A 25513-nucleotide genomic window follows, 5' to 3' on the forward strand; every position below is an offset into this window, starting at 1 on the left:
TCTCCACACGCCCCAGGGGGCAGCGCACGGACGGTTACTGCAACTGTGTTCTCACAGCGGGGGCGGGAAGGCTTCGGGGAGGAGAGGCCGAGGGGAGGGTGGAGGCCGGAGCGGGGCGGGGCGGGGGTCCCGGGAAGGCCCGGCACGCGGGGCTGCAAGCCCGCCGCCCGCACCGCCCCGAGGATTCCCCAGGTGACGGCACAGGACCGGACACGCCCCGACGTTTGCAGGTTCGTAGCGGGGGCTGCAGGGCTCCGCTCCGTGGTCACCGCCAGATGGGAGGCGACGGGACAGGGACGTCCCGGTGGGGGGGACACGGCGCCAGGACCCAGGTCCCCACCCCTGCCCAGGGGATCCTCAGAAAGTCCAGTTTAACTTAAGTCTCCAGGCTTTTTCTGTGGAGGGTGGAGGCGACCAGCCCATTAAGAAAACCACCCCAGGGGGCGCCTGGGTGGTTCAGTCGGTTAAGCGTCCGACTTCAGCTCAGGCCACGGTCTCACGGTCCGTGGGTTCGAGCCCCGCGTCGGGCTCTGGGCTGATGGCTCAGAGCCTGGAGCCTGCTTCCGATTCTGTGTCTCCCTCTCTCTCTGCCCCTCCCCCGTTCATGCTCTGTCTCTCTGTCTCAAAAAAAAAAAAAAGAAAACCACCCCAAGTGCCACGTGACTGTCTGAGACTGCGGGTCGAATCCCAGAAAACAACCTTCACGAGACAGGGAGGGAAGAGCCAGAGCCCGACTTCACTGAGTGGCACCGAGCGCTTAGGCCTCCCGGTCCTTGCCGTGCTTGGGACCGTGGACTGTCCTCGACCGTGGTGGCCACGGCCGAGTTACCGTATAACCGGCCTTTCCAACACCTGGCTAGCGTTCATGCGGTTCACTTCCTTTTAAGGAAAACACAAAGGTGGTTTCCGCCTCGGCCTGGGCCGAGCTGAGCTCCGTCTAACTGCTCATCTACCTGCGGCGGCAGAAGCAATGATTAACTGGCTTGGAACTCGCTGGAATTCACCGAGCTGGCACTTTGCCAGAGCTCGGAGCTTGGGGGGGTGGGGCAGTGGCGTGGTCAGGCCTCCGAAGGACCCAGCCGAGTCTTCTCAGGTTCACAGCCAACGGGCCTGAGGAGGGCCATCCTCAGGTGGGGCACCAGTGTCCCGACCTCACAGGTACCTCCTAGGTCAAGGGTCGACAGCAAGGTGAAGGTGGGTGGCAACGAGGCCGGTCCTGAGGGGCGCAGGCGAGCGGTGCAGACGCGGCCTCCCCAGGACGCCGCAGCTCCGACTGTCCTCGGAGCGTGTGCACGCAAACACGTATGCACGTATTTATACTCGTGCACACAATACATTATACACATGCCCACCACGTACTCATGCACGTGTACACACACATATTTCAACATATATACACACACAGGCATGCACACGTGCTCACATACACCCCCCCACGCTCACATGTATATACGTGCACTTGTGTATATGTTCACGTGTGCATGCACACACATGTCCACGTGTGCCTGTGCGTGCACACACATGTACACACAGTATGCACATGCATACACTCATCCGTGCACACATACACACCCACACGTGTATATACACACACACGCACACACTTTCAAGTGTGTGGCCTGGACTCCCCCCTCACTCCGACGGCCACACGCCCTGGGCCAGGCCGTTTAGTACTTCAGGTCCCCATTGATGGAGGTCGTGGACACCCTGCTGACCAGCCCCTGGCGGTCCCCCCGTCTCTGGCAGTGGTTCCTGATGAGCTTGTAGATGGCGAAGCCAGGGATGGCCAGGCAGGGCACCCCAGCCACGATGACCACCACAGCATACACCCAGCCTGGGTACGTGACCTTCTGGGATTTAGGAAACTCCTCCTGGGGAGAGAGCAGGGGTGACAGCCGCGTGTACAGCCAGCAAGGTCTCCTACAGGGTACACGCCCTTCCCCCCGTAGGGCACCTCCCGGCCCTCGTGGCAGAGGGGAGGGGCACCCTGGGCTCCCAACCCCACAGGGAGCAAGACCCCCACTGCCCCCTCCGCTGCAGCCCCTCGGCTCACATAGGCAGGGTCCCAGACGCTGTAGATCAGCTCCTCATTGACCTTGACCACAAAGAAGAACAGGAAAATGACCAGCATAAGCAGTGGACTGACCACCCTCCACGTGACTTGCCAGAAGATGTTGGGCTTGTGGCCAATCATGAACTCGATGTCCCTGTTGAACCTGGACACGGAGGTGGGAAGAAAGCTGTCACCGGGACACGGTCAGGCCTACGGTCCCCTCAAGGCCGAGGGCGGCTGGCCTGTCTGCAGCCACAGCCTGGCCTTTCCTCTGACCGGAGTCCCGGCCGTCCCTGTGCACAGAGACCTGCCACCTCAGGGACTAGCCTCTGGAGGCCCAAGGCGCCACCGCCCAGGGCTCCAGCCCGCAGACTCGCCACGTGGGGGTCCCGGCAGGCCTCGCTGAGCAGGGTTAGAGCTCCGGGGACGAAGGGCAGGCTGGGAGGCCGTCCCGTCCCAGCCTCCCTGCAGGGCGGCGACTCCACGGCTGGACAGCCCCCACCCCCCCCACCCCCGCCCTGGGCCGGACTGCCTTCTGCACCAGAGCCTGCATTCCGCAGAAATGAGCATGGTGCCCACGGAGCGTGGCCACGAGCTGCCCAGGACACAGAGAATCCAGAGGACATTTCTGGGAAGGTACCGCTGCCCAGGCCTCAGCCCCAGGCTGGACCCAGCAGGGCCAGGGAGGCCGTGGTGCATTTCCTCTGTGCCGGTCCGTCCCCCCGTGTGTCGTGCAGCGACCCCCACGAGCGTCCGGCTCCGCGCCGTCCCGGGGCGCTCACAGATGGCCGTGCCCTCATTCACTCGGTCACGGGCCTGCATCACAACTCTCTTCCCCGAGTCTGCTAGAGCAGTGAGCGCGGGGCACGTTCCTCGGTGGCCCCCGGGCTGGTTCGAAGCGTGTTATGTCCCAGCACGGGCAAGCTCTCGCGGGTACAGAGGCTGCATCCCGACATCGGCGCGCCTCCCAGGGCTCGTGCGTGCGCACTGGTGCTGGACACCGGCCGGCGGTCTCTGAGGCCCTGGGGAGCCCGGCCCCTGGCGAGGGCACCTCGGCCTCGTTCTGGGCCCCGGCTCACCTCCGAGCGGGGCGTGATGCCCTGAGCGTCCGGCCGAGCAGACCACTGACAGGCCCACTCACCACCTCTCTTCACCTGGGGCTCCGTCTGGCTGCGTGGCACCGTCTCCCCTAGAAAGGCCCAGAGCACCCGCGCCACGGAGCTCCCCTGGCCACGCGCCCCTAGTTGTAGTGAAGCACACGGCACCCCCCTCCCGGGCCGGCAGCCCCGGGGCCCCACAGGGAAGCCTTGCTCCCCACGGCGAGCGCCCTGCCCCGGCCGTGTCCAGCTCTCACTTCTGCTGCTCGCGCCCCGGCCCCGCGGCTACTCAGCCCCTCCTGGTCCACCTGCGCCCGCGTCTCATGTAGTTCAGGCTTCGCGGCCTGTGAGACACGACAGTGCTTCGCCTCCATGTGGCACAGCTGTCCTCGTCCTCAGTTAGGAATTTTCTTTTTTTTTTTTTAATTTTTTTTTTTTTTTACGTTTATTCATATTTGAGACAGAGCATGAACGGGGGAGGGGCAGAGAGAGAGGGAGACACAGAATCCGAAACAGGCTCCAGGCTCTGAGCTGTCAGCACAGAGCCCAATGCGGGGCTCGAACCCACGGACCATGAGATCATGACCTGAGCCGAAGTCGGCCGCTCAACCGACTGAGCCACCCAGGCGCCCCTCAGTTAGGAATTTTCAATCGCATGGTCAGACCGGAGGGGTCTGTTTCCGGGTGGTCGCCGATTCCTCTCTCCCACCCCCAAGACTGCGTGGCCTATCAGTGCTCATCCGTGCTGGGTCTGGAAGCACCCACGGCTGGAAGTTCACACGGCTCCGGGCGGCCCGTCTCCTCTGCCCACGGCCCCGCCGACCCATGCCCCGCGCGCTCTCCAGGGACATGCACGCTCGGCCCCGCGTCACACACGCCCGTCTCCCATTGCCCCAAGCACGGGAACTTCCTGCCTCCCTCCTACCTGTCCACACCGTACACGTAGACCACGGCAAACATCTCGCAGAAGGCGATGATGAGCAGCGGGATGGAACCGGCGTAACTGTCCAGCAGGGACAGCCAGTACTGGCCCGAGTTCAGCGTGAAGATGAACGCGATCAGGTACGTCCCCAGGCAGATGAGGCCTTCGGGACAGAGAACACGGCCGCTGCGGACCCAGGCACCGCGCCCCGGCCGAGGCTGCAGCCTGGAGGCTGTCCCGGCCCCACATACCTGTGAGCAGCTCTTTGGGCCACTTTTCGGGGATGATCTTGAGGTCCTGCAGGGGCACGACCACGCCCTCCATGTTGCCAAACATGGACGACAGGCCCAGGCAGAAGAGCATGATGAAGAAGAGGACGGACCACAGCGGGGACACAGGCATTTTGGTGATGGCCTCCGTGAAGACGATGAAGGCCAGCCCCGTGCCCTCCACGCCCTGCAGGGTGGGCAGCTCCATCAGCAAGGCACACGCCCTCCCGAGGGCCCCTGTCCTTGCCTGACCCTGCACCTGCTGAGCCCCCCCGAGGGCCCCTGTCCTTCCCCGTCCCTGCACCTGCTGAGCACCCCTCCTCCGCCCCCCGCACAAGGAAAGCGCTGATTTCAGCCACCCGGGAAAACCACCAGAACTTATCTCTTGGGCCCAACTGCATTTTTAAAAGCTGACTGAGTTCAAACACCAGGAAGCGGGTGGCACTGCTTGGCAGCAGTCAGGGCCCCACGCGGCCCAGACAGACATGTGGCAGGCACGGCAGACCGTCTGCTCGCTGACAGGTGTCACCCCACAGGACGCTTCCTGAGCCGCTCCCCACACAGCTGGGTCAGAGCTCAGGATGACTTTACTAGCCTGAGCACGCGTCCCGAACAGACGCCCTAGGGCTATGAACAGTGGCCCAGGCTGTGCGCGCCGACGGGCTTGCGGACGCAGAAGTGCCAGGGCTCCGCGTGGCACCCCGGCTGACCCCGTGCCCCTGCCTTTGGCCCCACGTGGGTCAGTGAGACCTCTGCCTTGGCTCGTCCCTCCAGGCAGCGGGTGTTCCTGGTGGGGCTGAGAGGCTAAGTCGGGAGCCCGGGGCCCCCGTGTTCCCTGCAGGTCACGGGCTCCGGTCCCGGGGACCCACTCAGAAGTCAGGGACCCCAAAGTAACTTCACGGCATCTACATGAGTCTGTGGAAAACGTGCCGCTGCCCTCCACACACCAGCTCCGCCCTGCGGGGCGAGCCAGGACTTCGGGAGGACGTGGTAACGAAGGGCAGCGGTGCGCCCATGCGAGGAAACTCAGGATGACCGGGCGAGCCCAGCCAGCCTCGGGGCACAGACTGCAGCAAAACCAGAGGCAGACGCAGCAGCCTGGTGGCCTGGGGATGGGGATGGGGCGGCGGGGACCCACTGCTGATGGAAAACTCGTGGCCAGGGCCCTGGCGGCATGTGGCATGCCCCCAAATACCGTGCGGCTCCAAATAAGAAAATTGCAGAATTAAAACTGATAAATTCGGGCTCATAAACCTTAACGATATGGAAACCTTACTCATCATTAAAACTAGACTTAGAGGGGCGCCCAGGTGGCCCGGTCAGTTGAGCGTCGACCTCGGCTCGGGCCATGATCTCGCAGTTTGTGAATTCGAACCCCGCGTCACACTCTGTGCAGACAGCCTATCCGTGCAGAGCTTGCTTTGGATCCTCCGTCCCCCTCTCTCTGCCCCTTCCTACCTTGCGCTCTCCCAAAAAGAAGATATTAAAAACACGTCTTTAATCAAAGAGAAAGAAAATAAGACTGGAGTTCAAAGGCAGTGGCAGAGCAGAGCAGATTTGCAGCTGTACTAAGATGCGTCAGCCTCCCCGAGTGACATATGCCAATCAGGCGAGGTTGCGGGACGGTTATAAGGACACTGGCGTTTTTGTAGGAGGAACTATAGTAAAAGTAGCCCACGGGGTGTTTTCACGTGTTTGACGTGAGGCACTGGAGGAGGCCGGGCCCGTGGGCCCCGGGCTCGCAGGGGAAGCTCGGCGCCCGCCCCCTGCCCCCAGAGCCCGAACCGCAGGGGCGCCACCCAAGGCACCGACCTCCGAGAGGAAGGAGTTCATGTCGCAGGTCTGGAAATGCAGTTTCGCGTAGGCCTCGGGCTCCGTGGCATTGAACCACTGCTGCACCTCCGCGAAGTTCTCCTGCGTCACGTTGCCCTCGGGCAGGTCGAAGCCGTTGATAAGCGTCAGGATGTTCCTGGAAGAGAACCAGGCTGGCTGCAGGCCCGGGGCGGGGGGGGGGGGGGGGGGCTCCCTGGAGGCAGTTTGCAAGCTCCTCAGGGCGGGCGAGCCACCTACGTGTTGAAGCAGTCGTCGAAGCGCTCGGTGGCACGGAAGCCGATGATGGAGTAGACCACGGTGGCCGCGTACACGGACGTGAAGCCGTTGATGACCGACACGATCACCGAGTCCCTCTCACAGTTGTTGCTGCAGCGAGAGCACGGGCTGGTCACTGACGGCCGGGGACGCCCGCCCGGCCCGTGTCGGCGCTCAGCGAAGACGGCGCAGCTGCGTCCCGACCCCGCTCTGCCCTTCTGCCACTTCCCCACGCCCCCATAGCCGCCAGTCCTGGAGACCCCGGGTTCAAATCCCTACTCCCCTGGGTCGTGAGGCTTCGAGGTGCTGGGCTTGGCCAGGACCCCCAACTCCCCCTGGACGCCCAAAGCCCCCCTGCAGCCCGGAGGGCCCAGAACATGGCCCCTGACCTCCCACCCCCACCCGCTGATGCCAACACCCTCCTTCCAGATGCTTCTGATGGCCGGCATCAGAAAGTGGGATAATAAGGTGTTGGCGAGGGTGTGGAAAAATCGGACCCGCCACGGGACGGCTGGGTGAACACAGCGTGCCCATCCACACACCGGGCGTGGCTCGGTCGTGGGAGGAAGCACGCCCCGACACAGGCTGCAGCAGGGCCGGACCCCAAGGACATGGTGCGGTGACGGAAACCAGACGCAGAGGACGGCTCCCGGGTGTCCGTGCCCTCGAAACAGCCCAAGAGGCGGTGGCTGGTTCAGGGGAGGGGGCACGGGGCTCCCTGGGGCGGGCGGCATCTGCGGGGCCTGGAGGCGGCAGTGGCACGACCCTGGGAACGTGGGAGCCCAGCGGGCGAACGGCCCGGGGCGGGGGGGGGGGGGGAGCGTGTCCTGTCCCTCCCGCCCAGCACCATGACCCCTCCCCCTCCGCGTCTGCTCCCGAGGCTCGCTCGGCTCTCTGCTGGACCACTGGTCCCAACCCGATGGTCCTGGAGACCCTGGGGGTTTGGGCCCCTGCCGTGTGGGTGTCGGCCTGGGCTGGGCTGCAGGGACGGGCGCCCCTGGGGGTCCTGGGTGCCTGGGGGCGAGGGGGGTTGAACACCAGGGCTCAGGGTCACGGAGACCGAGGCGCCAAGGGGAGGCTGGGTCGTAAACGGGCCTCACTGGAGGGACCCCCCTGGTGAAATCCCTCTGGAGTCACCAGCCCGCCTCTATGCACCCTGTGGCCACCCCCACTGCTGGGACCCAGGTCCCTGTACCCGCCGCCCCCGCCCTTGGTAGGGAGGCCCGCCCACACTCACTGCACAGAGTTGTAGCTGGAGAAGGAGATGAGACCCCCGAAGGCCAGCGAGAAGGAGTAGAAGACCTGAGCCCCCGCGTCCAGCCAGGTGACCGGGTTGGCCAGCTCTGTGACCTGTAGCAGGACAGAGACCCCTCAGCCTCACTCCCAAGGTGTTGGCTGACACACGGCCCGGTGGCGGCCACCCTCTGTCCACACAGCTGTACTTGAGCTGATGGGCCCCTGACGCCCCCAGCCGGGCCACCCCCTGCCTCTGAGCGGACCTCAGGGGACTCACGTTGGGTGTGAAGAGAAACACGATACCATTGGTGGCTCCCTTCAGTGTCAGACCCCGGATGAGAAAGATGGTCAGGACGACGTAGGGCAGCGTTGAGGTGACGTACACGGCCTGTGGGCGGGGCAGGTGCAGGGGGGTGGGAAGAGAGGGCTGCGGGTTAGGACGCCCTCCCGGGTGCCCCTGGCCCCCAGACTCCAGGCAGGGAGGTGTGCCCGGCCCTCCACTTCCCAGCGTTCTGCGTGACTGTGACCATCTGGTGCCTCCCGACTGGGGATACCTTGGGTCCCACGGCTTCCTGAGCACGTGGGCAGCAGAGGCCCCGCCCAGACAGCGGTGGGGGGGAGGGGTCACGACCCTCACAGCGGCTGAAGGTACACGGGCGCCCCCCAGCCCCGCGGGCACCTTGCCGGTGGTCTCGATGCCGCGGATGGTGCACACGTAGAGCACGCTCCAGGCACAGGTCAGGCAGAGCAGGACCCACCACTGCACGGAGCCGGAGTCGCTGATGGAGGTGGAGATGTTGAGGGTCTCCCGGTACCAGAAATAGTCCACGGAGGAGCTGCGCGCGCACTCCTCCACGTAGCCTGGGGGCGGGCACTCACACACATCAGAGCGGGCACGGGGTGCGAGCCAAGGTGGGGAACAGGGGGACCGGGGCCCGAGCCACGAGAAACACAGGTCGTGTTTTTGAGACATTGACAGCGGGGACGTTGTATGTGCCCGTGCACACCCACACACGCACACCCGCACACACACCCATACACGCGCACATGCGCACACGCACACCCACACACCCATGCACACACACCCGCACACCCACACACCCGCATGCCCACACATGTACACCCACACCCGCACACCCACGCATGCACACCCACACCCGCACATACGCGCATACACATGCACAGGCGTACCCACAAACGCACGCCTACACATGCACGCGTACACCCGCACACCCACACCCTCACATGCACACCCACATATGCATATGCACCCACACACGGTGCACATTCACACAAATATGTGCACACGAGTGTACCTGCACGTAAACACACCTCCCATGCATGCATGTGTGCACGTGCACGCAGACCTATGTGTACATGCGCATATGCACACCCACACACGTGTGCATGTGTGGGGTGTGCACCCGGGCCTTGACTGCCTGCCCTCTCCCTCTTGTCCCTGCTGCAGGCAGACAAGAACCCCACAGGCTTGGCCCGGGGAGGGCTCACGACGCCGTCCCAACAATGTCGGGGAGTGGCTTCCGGGACACCCCACACACACCCCACCGGCAACTCAGAACCCCATGCACGGCTGTCCTCGCTGCAAGGCCCAGGCGGATGGGCAGCACCCCCTTCCTGGGCCACACCGCCCCTCCTGACGGAGAAGCCACCATTTTTAAGGGCTTTTCTCCTGCAACGTGCCCTTCTTTTAATGCTCTGTTGCCTTAAGTGTGCCCTGGGTTTTGCCCGACCTGAGCTCCAGGCATCCAAAATCTGGAAAATCAGAGGGCGAGTGTCCGTGGACGGTCAGCCCGCGTGATCAAAGGTGCGGCCTCCCCACCCTGCTAGTGGCAGCTCCCCAGTTCCCCGGCCCTGCCCAGGGCTCACCTGTCCTGTTGGCGTTGAGCGGACACTCACTCCAGGGCAGGGGGTCCTGGAAGGAGTTGAAGAAGTACCACATGACCCAGGCGATGATGGTGTTGTAGTAGAGGCCCACCATGAAGGACACGAACATGGACGCGATGCCTGGAGGGACCAGACCGTCACTGCTCAGGAGTGGGGGTCACTGCTGGGTGAGGTGTCAGTGCTGGGGTGAGGGATCAGTGCCGGGTGAGGGGTCACTGTTGGGTGAGGGGTCAGTGCCGGGTGAGGGGTCACTGTTGGGTGAGGGGTCAGTGCCAGGCGAGGGGTCACTGCTGGGTGAGGGGTCAGTGCCGGGCGAGGGGTCACTGCTGGCTTAGGGGTTAGTGCCGGGTGAGGGGTCACTGCTGGGTGAGGAATCAGTGCTGGGGTGAGGGGTCAGTGCCGGGCGAGGGGTCATTGCTGGGTGAGGGGTCAGTGCCGGGTGAGGGGTCACTGTTGGGTGAGGGGTCAGTGCCGGGCGAGGGGTCACTGCTGGGCAAGGGATCAGTGCCGGGCAAGGGGTCACTGCTGGCTTAGGGGTTAGTGCCGGGTGAGGGGTCAGTGCTGGGTGAGGAATCAGTGCTGGGGTGAGGGGTCAATGCCGGGCGAGGGGTCACTGCTGGGTGAGGGGTCAGTGCCGGGCGAGGGGTCACTGCTGGGTGAGGGGTTAGTGCCGGGTGAGGGGTCACTGCTGGGTAAGGTGTCAGTGCTGGGGTGAGGGTTCAGTGCCGGGCGAGGGGTCAATGCTGGGGCGAGGGGTCAGTGCCAGCCGAGGGGTCAGTGCCGGCTGAGGTGTCAGTGCTGGGGTGAGGGTTCAGTGCCGGGCGAGGGGTCAATGCTGGGGCGAGGGGTCAGTGCCAGCCGAGGGGTCAGTGCCGGCTGAGGGGTCAGTGCTGGGGTGAGGGGTCAGTGCCGGGCGAGGGGTCACTGCCGGGCGAGGGGTCACTGCCGGGAGAGGGCTCAGTGCTGGGGTGAGGGGTCAGTGCCGGGTGAGAGGTCAGTGTTGGCTGAGGGGTCACTGGTGGGCGAGGGGTCACTGCTGGGCGAGGGGTCACTGCTACATGAGGGGTCAGTGCCGGGCGAGGGGTCACTGCTGGGTGAGGGGTCAGTGCCGGGCAAGGGGTCACTGCTGGCTTAGGGGTTAGTGCTGGGTGAGGGGTCACTGCTGGGTGAGGAATCAGTGCTGGGGTGAGGGGTCAGTGCCGGGCGAGGGGTCACTGCTGGGTGAGGGGTCAGTGCCGGGCGAGGGGTCACTGTTGGGTGAGGGGTCAGTGCCGGGCGAGGGGTCACTGCTGGGCGAGGGGTCAGTGCTGGGCGAGGGGTCACTGCTACATGAGGGGTCAGTGCCGGCCGAGGGGTCAGTGCTGGGTGAGGGGTCAGTGCCGGGCAAGGGGTCACTGCTGGCTTAGGGGTCAGTGCTGGGGCGAAGGGTCAGTGCCAGCCGAGGGGTCAGTGCCGGCTGAGAGGTCAGTGCTGGGGTGAGGGGTCAGTGCCGGGCGAGGGGTCAGTGCCAGGCGAGGTGTCAGTGCCGGGGGAGGGGTTACTGTGGGTGAGGGTTCACTGCCGGGTGAGGGTCAGTGCTGGGGTGAGGGGTTAGTGCCGGGTGAGAGGTCAGTGCAGGCTGAGGGGTCACTGGTGGGCGAGGGGTCACTGCCGGGCGAGGGGTCAGTGCTGGGGTGAGGGTCAGTGCCGGGTGAGAGGTCAGTGCCGGCCGAGGGGTCAGTGCCGGTTGAGGTGTCACTGCTGGGGAGGAACCTCCTTGCTGACCGTAAGGAGTGGACGGAGGAAACTTGGAGAGCAAGAGTGTGGCCTCAGCAGTCAGCCCACCTCCGGGCCATCAGCCACTGCCGAGCCCTGATCAGGGCAGGGAGTCGGCAGGGGCGGGGTCTCTACTCTCCCCGTGCGTCTACACACTCCAACCCGCTGGGCGCCTGGGGACTCGGGATGGTGTCCGCTGCCCCGCTGGCCCCTGGCGGCCAGCAGTGACCCAGGCCCTGACCTGAGCTTGTAAGGAGGGGTCTGCGAAGGCCCGGGGGGCGGGGCCCAAGCGCTGGGCCCCTCCTCTCCCTGAAATCAGGCAGTGAAGGCGGGGAAGGAAGGAGGGGCGCCTGCTGCCAATACGGGACCCGGGACCCGGCAGAGCCCGGCGGCGCACCTACGCCCTTCAGGGCCGGGTGGATGGAGCTCCAGACGCCCACACTCCCCTTCCGCAGCCTCTGCCCGATGGCGAACTCCAGGTGCAGCAGGGGGATGCCCTCCACGACCAGCAGGATGAGGAACGGGATCATGAAGGCCCCTGTGTGGGCAGAAGCGACAGCGTGTCAGAGGACGGCTCACGGGAGGGCGACGGGCCACCCCTGGCGACTCAGGCGTTTGTAGGAAGCACCTGCAGAGACACAAACTTGGGAGGTTCCCGACCAAAAGGCCACGAGCACCGCCGCGCAGGGAGCCACCACGCGCCACCTCCCGACGGTGGCGTCCGTGGGCCGTGACGGCAGCCCCCAGAATCAGCGGAGGCGTCCGCGTGCCGGGGGGAGCCGGGTGCGAGGGTCAGAGGGGAGAGGTCACGGGAGCGGAGGGTTCAGACACCGACCCGGGGGGAGTGCACGCCGGGGTCCTTGATCTGAGCCTCGGGAGGCTAGCTGGGGAACACTGAGGGCCTCGAGGGCCCTGACCCGGAGCCGCGACCACATGAGGGGATGCAGGGACCCCCGGGACTGGGGGCACCAGGACCAGGCTGGCTCAGCGCAGGACGGCAGGTTGAGACAGGAAATTAGTGAAGGCGGCAGGCTCGGGGCCCCTGGGCCACTCCCTCCTCAGGCCGAGCGCGACCTAGCAGAGACCAGCACAGCCGAGGTCAGCAGAGCGTGGACTTCGGGCCAGGTCGCAGCTGCGCTGTAGGGACTGCTGACGAGGGTCTGGACACACCGATGGCTTCAGGACTGACTGGTGCGTTCGGCGGGGGGCGGGGGAGGGGCGAGCATTCGGTCCCTCTCCTGGGCCATCTCTGCCAGCATCAGCCTATACCCCCTCTGCCCTGGGTTCGCTCCCTGCCTCTTTCTCCTCTGCGGGGGCCCTTGTGTTGGGAGGGACAGCCCCCCCGCCCCCCGCGCGGAGCCCAGTGGCGCTCCCACCCCGCAGTGGGCCATCCTCGGTCTGCGTGCTGGACTGCCTGAGTGGCCTCCCTCCCAACGCGGGGCTCCAGGGACAGGCCCCTTCGGATGCCGAGGTCAAAATTCCAGGACAGCAAGGGGCATGGGCCACGACTGGGGATGTGGCCCTCAAGGTGACAATGACAGAAAATCAAAGAGTGAGGACGGGCACGGGGAACGGAAGACCCACCAGCTGGATCCCCTTGGGTCTGGGGGCCCAGCCCCGGCCACAGGCTCACGGGAAGGGGCCACCTACACCCCACCAGGACCTGCTCACTGGGTCACCGTGTCACCGTGTCCGTGAGGGTTAAGATAAAATAAAAGAGCTGCCTCTCCAACGTTTTCTTAGGGGCTTGATTTGAATCTCTAAGCGGGCGCCTGGGAGCTCGGCCGGTCAAAAGTCCAACATCAGCTCGGGCCACGATCTCACTGTGAGTTCGAGTCCTGCGTCAGGCTCGCTGCTGTCAGCACAGAGCCCACTTTGGATACCCTGCCCCCCTCTCCTTCTGTCCTCCCGCCACCTCGCATGCTCTATCTCTCTCAAAAATAAACATTTTTTGGGGCGCCTGGGTGGCACAGTCGGTTGAGCGTCCGACTTCAGCCAGGTCACGATCTCGCGGTCCGGGAGTTCGAGCCCCGCGTCGGGCTCTGGGCTGATGGCTCGGAGCCTGGAGCCTGTTTCCGATTCTGTGTCTCCCTCTCTCTCTGCCCCTCCCCCGTTCATGCTCTGTCTCTCTCTGTCTTAGAAATAAATAAACGTTGGAAAAAAAAATTAAAAAAAAAATAAACATTTTTTTTTAAATAAAAGAAAGAAAAAATCTCTGAGCAAAATTACCAAGAAAACAAGTCCATTTGGGGACAAGGCTCCAGCATGTCCTTCAATCTCCCCTTTTCTCGTGAGGCCACTTTCACCCACCAGCCTTCCGGTCCCTCCATCCCCATCAGGAAACTCCTATTCATCCTGGAAAACCCCATTTGGATAGCCCCTCCTCCAGGAAGCCACCTCGGTTCTCATGGCGCCCTCCCTCACACAAGGTCCTCCAGGCGGGCGGCTCCCCTGAGTGTGAGGCTCCGCCCCGGTGGGCACAGCCAGCAGGTGAAGGGGGGAGAGGTCAGGCACATGCCCACTCCACCCCCAAAATGAGCCGTCTGTGCCCCTGGAGCAGCCCCTCGGCCCCGTGCTCTTTCCAGGGATGAGAATGTTCTCCAGCAAGGCCAAGAGCTCTTTACATGTTAGGCCCTGGGGGATACGTGGCTTTTTTTTTTTTTTTTTAAACCCAGCTACTTCTTTCCTTCCCGTGGGTAAAGGTGGAGGAAGCAGGGAAGGGCAGAGGAGGGAGAGCGGCCAGCAGGCACCGTGGCGCCCGATGTGGTTCCAAAGGTCCCTGGAGACGGGCGTCCCTGTGCTGCCCAGGCTTCCGCACCGGTGGACACGCGTGCACACACACGCAGAGGCAGCCCGCTGCACGGGGGAGGGGTGGACGGCACCCAAGGGGGACAGACCCGCTGGTGCGGAAGCACGGCTTGCGTTCTAAGGAACCGGGAAACAGGGCGGGGAGTCTGGAGACCCACGGGAGGCCCAGTTGTGTTAGTCCTGAGGGGTAACCATACTCTCAACAGGCCGCCAGGGGCTTTGTGGGATGTGGGTGGCACTCATCACGGAACTGGTCCCGGGAAACTGGCATCATTTCCCCAGGCTCCCGTAGGCGATGGCGACAGATGTGCGGGTGGGGGACCAGCCTCCCAGGACACTGCCTGCCTCCCCCAGGGTCCCTCCCCGCCAGCCCTTTCACTGTCACCCCCAGGGTCCCTCCCCTCCATCCCTGTCACTGTCATCCTGAAGGCAGATATGGATTGCTGCCCCCCACACCCCCACCCCCGGGCCTTCCCGCCTTCCGTCCACAGTCCAGACCAGACTGAACTCTCCAGAAATCACCCAAACGCCAGAGAGCCATCTTGGGCCAGCAGTTCTGCCCTCCCTGCCCCTGGGACCTGCCCCTTAGAGCCCGTGCCCAGGTCCTTTCCAGGCCCGGGAGGACAGCACGGGGTCACCCCAAGGCACAGAGGGCGATACTATCTGAGCTCACAGAGGAGGAAACTCCTAAAGAGAAGTGCACCTGGAGACGCGTCTGACATGTGGCAGCAGGGACTCTGGGGGAGGGGACAGACAGGGACCCTTGGAGGAGTTCCTGATGCCAGCTCTGGGCTCGGCTCATGTGCCCCTGCCCAGCGCCCCGGCCCAGGCCCACGTCCACACACGGGTTTCCTCCTAGGTCAGCGTGACCCACAAACCCTGCAGCACCTTCCCATACCCACCCCAGTCCCACCCCAGTCCCACCCTAGTCCCACCCTAATGCCATTTGCATCCTATTCCCACCCCACCCCCCTCCGACGCTCTCTCCGGCCCCAGGAAGCTTCCCTGTGAGGGCGCGAGCCCCGTGCCTGCTCTGGGTCAGGGCGTGGGGTGGCTGTGTGCCACCCCACCATGTGATGTGGGGATAAACCTGCCCTTCAGGGGCTCGTGGAGCTGTGTCACTTGCAGGCGAGCGCAGAGCCCGGTGCCCAACTCCCACTGAGGTGGGACGAGCACTAGCCAAACACAGCCCCCTGAGGTGGTGCAGGAGGAGGACACAGCCCACCCGGGAACCACCTGCACCTGCGCCCCTCACAGCGCTGCCCCGGGGACCCCAGTCAGAGAGACCCAGCGTTGGGGACCTTTCGAGTGACCACACAGTCTCCTAACGCCGTGCGCCAGAGGGGGCACTGCGCGTGGGTGCACGCGCGCGTGGGTGAGTGGGTGTGTGCATGCATGCATACGTGCGTGTGTGGGTGCACGGGCGTGTGAATGTGTGTGTGGGTGCCTACCGTGCGCGCGCGTGTCGTGTGGGTGTTGCGCGGATGTGCGGGGGCGTGTGTGCACACGCGTGGGTGTGGGCCGCGCGCATGTGTAGGTGCGTGCGGTGTGCACGCATTGAGAGCGTGGGTGCGTGCGCGCGCGGGTGTGTGGGCATGTGCGTCAGTGCGGGATGTGTGCGCGCAGGAGTGTCGGGTGGGTGCGTGCGTGCGCACCGCCGCGGCCACAGCGGATACAGCAGAACGTTGTCGACTGAATCGAAATCAGGGTCTGGGATGTCGTTTTGTCTACTTTTCTGACTTTTTTTCCCCCAAAATATAAAGTTAAAAATAAAGTAAATGAATATTTGTCGTACTTTGCAAATTACCCAAAAGTCCTGGAAGTAGTTGGAAGCGTTACGTCTTCACGGAACCAGCTCCCTCAAGTCACGCCACCCCCCCACCCCTTACAGCTGGGGCCGCAGGCGTGGGAGGCGTCGCGCGGAGGGTCACTGGCTGCGGCCACCTCCCTGCGGCCCTCCGCCTCCTGGGCTCCGCTGCCGGCCTCCCGGTGGGCGTGGGTGGCCTGGACGGGACAGAGCGTGAGCCACGGAGGGTCCCAGAGCTCAGAGGTCGGACCCCCAGCCCCGCCGCCAGCGTGGAACCTCGCCGTGGGGGCGCAGGGCAGGCCTCCGCTCCCCGGGCTGACTAGGGGACAGCCCCGTCAGTCTGCAGGGTCTGGGGGCACGGTTCCCGCGGGTGAATACAGCGCCAGGACCACAGTGCAGGGGTGCAGCCAGCCCCCTTCCCTGTGCAGGGGGCAGGAGATCTGCGGGGTGCTGGGCTCCCAGTTACAAGTGAGCAGGAGCAGGCTGGGACCCTCTCTTAGGGTGGCCCTGGGGAGCACGTGAGCGGGAAGTCACAGAAGGAAGGGGCAGCGGCCCCAGAGGCAGCTGGGAGGCAGGCTCACGGACGGACGTCGGAGGCTGCACTGCTGGGGCCCCTCCTCCCTCCGGCTCCCCGGTGCTGTGGCTGCCGCTTCCGCTTCCGCCTCCGCTTCCGCTTCCGGAGTCGGAAGCTGGACCAGGGGTCTGTGAGACACACCCTCCCAGACCTTGGGAAGCTCAACCCTGGGAAATTCAGGGCCCCTGAGGCTGACCCAGGAACGGGCACTTCTGCCTTTCCCGGGGATGCTTTTAGATCACAAAGCCCAGGTGAGAGCCTGCGGGTGCTTCAGAGTAAGAAGCAAACAGCCCCGCAAACACACCACTGGGGCGCCCCGTCCGCTCTGCAAGCCCGTCTCCCCAGTGAGCACCTGCCCCTGCCCCTGCCCCAGACCCCTCCTTGTTTACAGCTCAGCCCCAGCCCAGGGTTCCCCAGGGCCGCGGCACCCCTCCCTGGGCCCAGGGCCCGGCCACGGACTCATGGGGGTCCCGTCCCTTTCTCCCCCAGGGACCGGAGGCGGGTGAAGCGACGATGGTGAGGGCACAGAGCCGGCGCCACAGGGCTGGGGGAGAGGGAGAGGGGCAGCCTCGGCCTGTGGAAGGAGACCCCTGCGGTCCAGGCAAGGCCCTCCAAGGCCCTGGGGGTGGCAGGGCGGCCTGAGGTCAGGGGGTCCTTCTGTGGGTCGCCCGCTCCCGGCCCAGCTCCCTCCTCTGTCCAGGCAGGAGTGCGGTGCCCGCGTGGTGGCCCTGCGAAGGGCTGTCCCCCGCTGCCCCTCCCGCTCTCAGAGAGGGGGCTCCATCCAGAGGAATGGCCGGTTCCCCTCAGACCCCTCACACCCAGGTCAGGTGTGCTCTTCGAGGACGCACACAGACGCTCGGACGTGCGGGTCCGGGCGGGAGACATCCCTCGCCGGCCCCACGAGCCAAGAGCAGAGCGCTGTGGGGGCCCGGACCGCCCTGCAACCCTGCCCAGCCCTGCCCCCGCTGCGGACGTGGAGGCTGAATCCACAGGGGAGGCAGGTGGCACTCCAGGGGGGCGGCGTGTGTGACCACGGCCCCCGGGGCCTCCTCCCCCTCCCTGCGAGTGGGCTCCTCGGTCCGGGGCCCCATCCCGTGGTTCACAGGCGGACCCCCTTCCAGCCCGGGGCTCACCTCCGCCGTGGCTCTGGCACAGGTAGGGGAAGCGCCACACGTTGCCCAGGCCCACGCAGAAGCCCACGCAGGTGAGCATGTACTGGGCCTTGTTGTCCCACTGGGGCCGGGAGCCGGCCTCCTTGGCCTCGATGCTCTCCAGCTGGTCCAGGGACGGGATCCGGTCCTCCAGGCCCGGGTTGGGCAACACGAGCCTCACCATGGTGGTCGCAGGGCCGGTCCCTGGTGGCCCAGGCGGGTCGGGAGCCAGAGGGCGAGTGGCCGCAGGCCCAGAGCCCCAGCACTTTATAGGGAACCTTTGGCACCTCGCCCCGAGCACCTGGCGTCAGCAGATCTGGAGGTGAGTCCGCCCCAACTGTTAATGCCTTATCTGTGGAGGCGCCGCAGACCCTCGGGACTGCCCCACAGGCGCTGGCCGGCCCCTCCCACTGAGCAAACGCAGCCGCCGCCAAGGCTCCCGCCCCCGCCCCCGGGGTGCTCCCGAGGCTGGGGTCCCCCCCCTCCCTGCAGGACACCGCTGCTCTCCAGACCCTGGGATGCTCGGCTCACCGCCACGCTCCCCAGTGGCAGGAGGAGGTGGGGCGGCCCTCCCTCTCCCCGGCTCTCTCTGCCAGCAGGCTATGTGCGGGGCCGTCCCTGCCCCGCCCCACCCCGTCCAGGGCCGCGAGGTGGACCTGGGCCCTGGGAGCAGCCCACTGCCCTGCTCACTCGGAGTTTGGAGCTGCCTGGACCCCTCCGGGCCCCGAGCACCAGGCTCTAACCAGCCTCCCAGGGAGCTTTGGGTCCCCGCTGGCATCTGGGTACCGAAGCCCCTTCAGATGCGGGGTGCCTGTAGGTGGGCCCCTGGGACCCACAGCAGCCCCCGGGGCGCTCGGCTCCCCGGGTCTTCACCCGGCTGTCCCCCAGCCTCTCCGGGCAGCTGCGGGATTTCTGTCCTCCTACCCAACGCCGGGCATGGGGCGGCCCCGAGAGGGGTGGGGGGACGGCAGTGGGAAACGGGGTTCCGCTGCGGTCAAGCAGGGAGGCTTGGGGGGCCCGCGGCACACGCAGAGAGTGTCGTAGCCTCCACCTGGTGCCCTCTGGCCCCGGGTGCCCTCCAGCCCAGCCTGGCCTCTAGCCTGGGAGAGCAAGGGAAGAACCCCACCTGAAGGTTATGACGGCCAAGCCCATCCTGAAGGCAGAGCAGAGTTTGGGACAAAGTTAGTGTGGGTGGGGGCGTGCCCACCAGCGATCTGCACCTGGCAATCCTTCTGGCCCGCTGCCACTTTTCCTGGGGTCACTGACCAGGCCACACCCAGCCCCCTAGGGGCCGTTCCCTCGGGAGCTCCCTTCACTGGCCTGCGGGGTCGGCTGGGTGCAGAGCCCTCTCTGATGGCCCTGTTGACCGGCCTCCACTCCCACCTGGTCCTTCCCAGAGGGATGGGCTCTGTGGCTGGGAGTCCTTTGCTTATCTGTCTCCCCAGTGACCCGCTCCACTGGACAATAACGTCCCTTCCGGCCCGGGGCTGCCTGACCCCGACCCCACCCCACTTGACTGGTTCATGCTGACATTCGAGGAACAATCCAGGGAAGGCAGGTGAGGGTCACTCGGGAGGGGTGAGTCAGGAGCCCGACCTTTGCCCTTAGGACAGGGGGCCTGGGGAAGGGTGGAGGCCGGAAGGGAGGAATCAGGTTAGAATTTAGGTGCATCTGGTTCCTGAGACGAGAGCAGGACAGGCAGACAGATGCCACCGCAGAGACAGAGACGGAGAGACAGAGGGACAGAAGGGGAGACAGACAGAGGGAGAGATGGAGACAGGGACAGAGGGACAGAAACAGAGGGAGAGACACAGGAACAGAGATAGAGGAAGTGACAGAGACAGAGGGAGAGACAGAGGAACAGAAGGGGAGACAGAGACAGAAAGACAGAGACGAGGGACAGAGACAGAGGAGAAACAGAGGGAGAGACACAGAAACAGAGACAGAGACAGAGGGAGAGACAGAGACAGAGGGAGAGATGGACAGAAGGGGAGACAGAGACAGAGGGAGAGACAGGGACAGAGGGACAGAGGGACAGAGACAGAGGGAGAGGCACAGGAACAGAGACAAAGACAGAGGGAGAGACAGAGACAGAGGGAGAGACAGAGACAGAGGGAGAGATGGACAGAAGGGGAGACAGAGACAGAGGGAGAGACGGACAGAAGGGGAGACAGAGACAGAGGGAGAGACGGAGACAGGGACAGAGGGACAGAGACAGAGGGAGAGGCACAGGAACAGAGACAAAGGCCAAGGGAGAGACAGAGACAGAGGGAGAGACAGAGACAGAGGGAGAGACACGGAGAGGCACAGGAACAGAGACAAAGACAGAGGGAGAGACAGAGAGACAGAGGGAGAGACCAGAGACAGAGGAACAGAGAAACAGGGAGGAAAGAGGTGCCCCAGGCTGGCCCAGGTCCAAGGGGTGGGGACGGGGATGGCGGACGGTCTGGACACAGGGCGGAGGTGCTACCTGGACCCCGAGGGCGAGGGCGAGGAGGGAGAGGAGTCTGGGCTGAGGTGGGGAGCAGCCCAGGGCTCTGTCCTGGGTGTGTCCGGAGTGGGGGCCCCTCCCCACAGGAGCCCTGGTGTGGGGGAGGGTCCCCGCCCCACCACAGGCCCCCCTGGGGGGTGTACCTAGGGCTTCCTCCGGGCAGCTCTCTCCGGAAGCTTCCACAGGAACCCAGACCCGGACCGCCTTCCCTGTGGCGGCCAAGGCCCCCACCCCTGCAACCGAGCCTCGGCCCCAGATCAGGTCTCGGGGCTCTGAGCCCCAGCTTCCCCGTCTGTAAAACGTGATCGCGGTAGCCAACTCCGCGGCTATCTGCCGGGAAAATATCTGGAAAGTGTACGTGGGCGAGAGAAGGCCAGGTGCCTGAGAGCTAGGCCTGAGCAACCAGGGTCCCCACAACAGGGACAGAGGCTCCAGCCAGGCCCCAGAGCTTGCTTGGGCCCCACAGCAAAGCAGTACTTTCTGCCCTGCCCTGGGGTGCAGCGGAGTGCCCCCGAGGCCGGGTGCCCGGGTGCCACCCACGGGCTCTCCGGGCTCTGCCCTCCTAGGTGGGGGGCCGGAATTGGGGTGTGGAATGCGGGGCACAGACATAGACCCAGCAGGAGGTGGGGGGGCTCTGCCACAGCCCCCATGAGCCTGCGGGCCCTCGTGCTCCCTTGCCTCCCCCCACTCCCCCTGCCCCCTCCTGCCACTCCTGCCCCCCCGCCCCCTCCTGTCCCCACCCCACTCCCTCCTGCCCCCTCTTTCCCCCTCCTGCCCCCCCCGCCCTCTCCTGCCCCCCTAGAATCAGCTCCTGCACTCTAAGGCCAAGGGTCTCAGTGCCAGGAGTCCCACCCGACCCGCCTTGACCCCGACCCTGTCCCTCCACTGCAGCCCACCGGGCCCACATCTGCCCCAGGGCCTTGGCGCTCTGGATGCCCCCACTGCCCGGCTCCCTGCGGGTCCACCAGGCCGCGGTCCCCCATGGTCAAGTGGCGACGTGAGCACGCAGGGCTGCCCGTTGCCCGCCCCTCTGCTCCCCTCTCTGCTTTCCTTCCCTGGTTGGTGGCATCATTTCCTTCTGAGGTGCGGTTCATCCTGCTATTTCTCTAACTGCTTTTCTTCTCTCTTCCCCCGAAGGCCCGAATCCTGGGCTCTCACGGTTGGCCAGATGAAGGGGTCCCGCGGCTGTCCCCAGATGGGTGCATCCAGGGAGGTGGCCGGATAGGCACCTGGGCCTCCGTCCCCAGCTTCGCTTGCCCAGGGGCCACGGGAGCCCCGCAGCCACGCTCAGTGGTCTTCGTGGCAGGAAGTGCCAGGCAGTTCCGGTGAACAGGTGAACCGACTAGATGAGCCTTTGCTTTTACTACGGTCGTGGTTGGAAACAGACTGAGGCGCTAAAAGCATCCCCACCTCCTGACCCCTGTCCGGGTGCCGGGTCCCGGGGCCTGAAAAGTGACGGCCCCACCCTCAGCTGCATGGGGTGGACACCTCCCTCGAAGCCCAACAAAAATGAGGGCGCGTTGTGAGCAAACGGAGGTTTGTCGTGGGGCCGGCGAGGACCCCGAAGTGGAGCCCCTCCCGCCCCCCCTCCCCACCTCAGACCGCGGCCCCTCCCCCACGTTTGCCCAACAACTTCTTTTACAAAAGAAGGTAAAGGCCTCTGAGCGTTTTCAGCCCCCCACGGCGGATGAGCTAAGCGTCCCCTCCCCTTGTCCCGTGGACCCCAGGACCCCCCACGGCCCACCAGCTGCCCCGGGCCACTCCGGGTCCTGATAGACGCGGGACAGGACGATGAACGTGTTCTCCTAACTCGGCTGGTCTGCTCTGTTGTACGAACAGGGGACAGGGGACACGTAAATCACAGGACACGTGTCCATCCGCTGCTTGTGTCATCGGTCAGGCTTCCAGGCCGCAGGACACTGCGAGGAGGGAAGTTTCCAGAAGCCAAAAGTTGCACACGGGATCTCTACTGCAGGGTCTGTGCACAAGGGCCGAGGGTCACCTGGATAAGTGTGCACGTGTGTGAGTGACACATGCACCCTCACTGCCTGAAATTATACCGTCTGTGCACGATTTTTATTTTCCTTTTATTAAATTAAAAAAATTTTAAACAATGTACAATTTCACTCATTTCATTTTTTTCACCTTCTATTAAATTTTTCTTTCCGATGCCATGTTTGATGTGGAACACGAGAAGTATTCAGTGTGTTGAGAGTACCTTCCGTGATTATAGCAAATTTCCCGAATGTGGCTCATCCCCGCGGTGTCCATTTTCCCCGAAATAAATGTATTTGTACGTACGTGTGTTTGTTACTGTCTTATGGGTTGATGACCTTCCATAAAGCAGGCACATCCGGGTAACAGTCACCCAGACAAAGGCATAGAACATTCCAGAACCCCAGCGCCCCCACCCCCAAGAGAACCGCACAGGGGGCTCAGCTCTGGTGGGCTGTCCCTTCCTTCCCTCCCTCTGAGATGCCTGCTCAAGTGTCCTTGTCTCTGGAGGCTCTGCCCCTTCCCGTCAACCTGCAGGGCGGCTTGAAACATTCCGGAACATGTGTGCCGCGAGCTTCCTCCCCACGCAGCCGCTGGCCTGGCCTCGCTGTCCCTGGCGTCTCCCTGCTCCCTGCCCACACGATCGATGGTGAAGATGCCCTCACGCTTTATTCTGGAAGCAGTGGGGTTTTGCCTGAGACTAAGTGCCCCCCCTCGAATTGTTTCCAGGGCAGTGGGTTCTCCAGAGGGGTTTACCCCGGGGCTGTTTAGACGTGGCCTCCCCGCCTTCCGCAGGGCCGCTCGGCCCACACTCCTGGTGCTGCCCCGTCTCCCATCTCTCCCTTCTCCTGTCTCTTGTCTCTTACGTCTCTCCTGTCTCCCCAACTCTGCTGTTCCCTCAGCTCCTCTGCACGTTTTGTCGAGGGCACACGTCTTACTTGTGTGGCCTTATAGCGAGGGCGCCTGGAAAAGCGTGTCCCCCTCTGCTCTCCTTCCTGGACGTGCTCTGCTCACACGTCCACACGTGGCTCACACGTCCACAGCGAGCCACCCCCACGGAGAACCTGCCGGATTTGCAGCGGTGCTGGGCGCCTGCCGGCCCTCGGATGGAGGCCATGGGCCCAAGGAGCAGCAGGCTCTCCTCCCGCAAAGGAGCAGGTCCCTCCGGGAATCCAGGCCTCCTCCTCCTCTGGAAGCTCCGTGGCTTGGGGGTGGAGGTCCTGAAGGCCTGTCGCGAGATCCGGTCCGGGGTGTGTGTGCGCTGCTGTGAACCGCGTGGCTTCTCAGCGTTTGCCTCCCGACGGCCTCCCCTCCCATGGAAATCCGGTTCTAGGACTTGTGATCTTTGATTTTTACAGATAACTTCAACACAAAATCACACCGATGGAAACGACGGTTTTTCATCCTTTTGCCTTTCATTGTTCTTGCCTCATGACAGCTCGTCGGGCACGACGCGGGCACACGCGGTGCGAGCCACGCTCCCGCCGTCACCCCTGGGCCCGTCAAGGACGGCGGGGACTTCTGCACAAACACCCACTGGCCTTCCTTCTCCCAGCAGCAGCTTTACCAGTGATTGTGAACGGGTGTCAACTCTATGAAACGCCTTCCTACGTTTGCAAGAGGGTTACCAACTTGCCGCCCTTCATCCTCTCGATGTGGCAATTACACGCCTTGACCTTGCCCCGCGAAACAGTCTTGCATTCTTAGAGTAACGCCACTGTCCCTGGCGCACAATCGTTCGGTCGCCGGGTTCGGTTTAGCCAGGTTAGTTTGTGGTTTTTACAACTGTTCCTGGACCGTGGGAGTCAATCCACAATCGGAGTCCCCCCCCCCCCCCCCACCAGGCAGCCGGCTGTGCGGAACCAGGGGACCAGGGCCGGTGAGTCACATGCTGGCCTGCTCACTGCATTGTCACTAACAATAGAAATTTTCACTCAGAAATCTTTGCTAGTTTCATAAGTTTAAGAACCTGTGAGGGCACCTGGGTGGCTCAGTCTGTCGAGCATCCGACTTCAGCTCAGGTCATGATCTCACAGTCCGTGGGTTCGAGCCCCGCGTCGGGCTCTGTGCTGACAGCTCAGAGCCCGGAGCCTGTTTCGGATTCTGTGTCTCCCTCTCTCTGTGATCCTCCCCCGTTCTTGCTCTGTCTCTCTCTGTCTCAAAAATAAATAAACGTTAAACAAACAAACAAACAAAACGTGTGGCTGACAGGGACCAGACAGCTGTGGAAGCCATTACAAAGTGGATTTGATCCTTGATCAACTTTGTGGTTTGGTGTGCCGGATTTTATTTCAACAGGCCACACGTTCGGCATTAGATATTTTACACCTTAGTCTTCGGGGAAGGAGGATACCCCCCTTTGAAATCATGGAGAATGGGTGGAGGCCTCTGCGTGCTGGCAGGAAGCCAAGGGGAGGGGCACCGCCCTGGGACGTCCCTCCCCCAGGGCTTTAAGGACAGGATGTCACCCTGAAGCCCTGGGGCCCCTGGCATGGTGGGGGGGGAGGGGATTGGTTGCTTGTGACACACGCCCAGCTTCTGCTGGCTTCTGCTGTTCCCTGGAGCTGAGGACCGGCCACAGCAGGTGAGGGCGGGCCCTGGGCTGTCCCGTGATCACCAAAGTCATTAACCTTTGTCTTACACGGGGTGGTTTGTTTTCACGAAGGAGCCTGAGCCGAGTTACTGAGTCATCACAAGTCACGGGATGGGATGTTTGATGCTTCCCTGCCTCCCCGCCCCCCCATTCCTGGACTCCAAGGGTTATCTTCACCCCCACGGAGTCGCCTCTGATCTGTTATCTGTCTTTCCTGTGCCTCTGCCTTCCCAGGGGAAGGGGGAGCACTGTCTCTGCAGGGGCAGGGGGCTGAGGAGGCAGAGGGGGGAGAGATGGAGACAGACGGAGAGTTGGTGTCCCTCTGTCCTGCTGCCCGGCACCAGCAGGTGCCCAAGGTGATGGCACGCATTGGCAGGAGGCTCTGTGCCCACGGGCTGTGCTCACTGGAGCAGTTGCCCACCCCCCTACAGTGCAGCTGTCACTCACCCTGGCCCAGAGGGAGGCCAGAGTCACCTGGAGTCCCATCCCTGCCTGTTTGTTTACTGCGAGTTATCAAGAGAAACGGTTGTTACTGACCTGGGTCTTTGAGGACATCCCCCCAGATAGGCTGGGAGGGATGCCCCGATTCTGCCTTTGCTGTGATAAGAGCGGCCCTGGTGGGGGCGGTGGGGGGCGGGGAGCCTCCCCGGGAGGCCCAGGGCCCAGGCACAGCCTCCCCAGCATATCGTGCAGCTGGGAAAGCAGACATGGGGTTGGATGGAGGGTCTGGGGTAGTTTTGTCCAATGAGTAGTAATTGGGCACATTTCT

The 25513-nt window shown here is 64.0% G+C and overlaps 1 protein-coding gene across 1 annotated transcript; it reads right to left on the reverse strand.

Moving 5' to 3' along the window:
- Positions 1-1667: 1667 nt before the first annotated feature.
- SLC6A19 (solute carrier family 6 member 19) lies at positions 1668-17946 on the reverse strand. The gene is made up of 12 exons (XM_047094353.1): positions 17648-17946; positions 11723-11863; positions 9553-9690; positions 8345-8526; positions 7943-8053; positions 7667-7779; positions 6412-6540; positions 6154-6310; positions 4324-4528; positions 4076-4235; positions 2054-2216; positions 1668-1871 (listed from the first exon to the last, which is right to left on the reverse strand). Exons 1-12 carry the CDS (start codon positions 17847-17849, stop codon positions 1668-1670), a joined length of 1905 nt encoding a protein of 634 aa, XP_046950309.1. The 5' UTR covers positions 17850-17946.
- Positions 17947-25513: the final 7567 nt, after the last annotated feature.

Source organism: Lynx rufus, unplaced genomic scaffold (genome assembly GCF_022079265.1).
Source record: "Lynx rufus isolate CCGP_SWC_20201006 ecotype Redwood Valley unplaced genomic scaffold, mLynRuf1.p SCAF_1, whole genome shotgun sequence".
NCBI classification, from domain to species: Eukaryota; Metazoa; Chordata; class Mammalia; order Carnivora; family Felidae; genus Lynx; species Lynx rufus.

Bases quoted from the DNA above. Each gene is read 5' to 3' on its own strand.
- SLC6A19 (XM_047094353.1), bottom strand. From the start codon at position 17,849: ATGGTGAGGCTCGTGTTGCCCAACCCGGGCCTGGAGGACCGGATCCCG. The intron at 8,527-9,552 runs GTGAGCCCTGGG...GCCCGCCCCCAG, and splicing joins GCTCAACGCCAACAGGACAG to GCTACGTGGAGGAGTGCGCG. The intron at 4,236-4,323 runs GTATGTGGGGCC...TCTGTCCCGAAG, and splicing joins GCCCAAAGAGCTGCTCACAG to GCCTCATCTGCCTGGGGACG.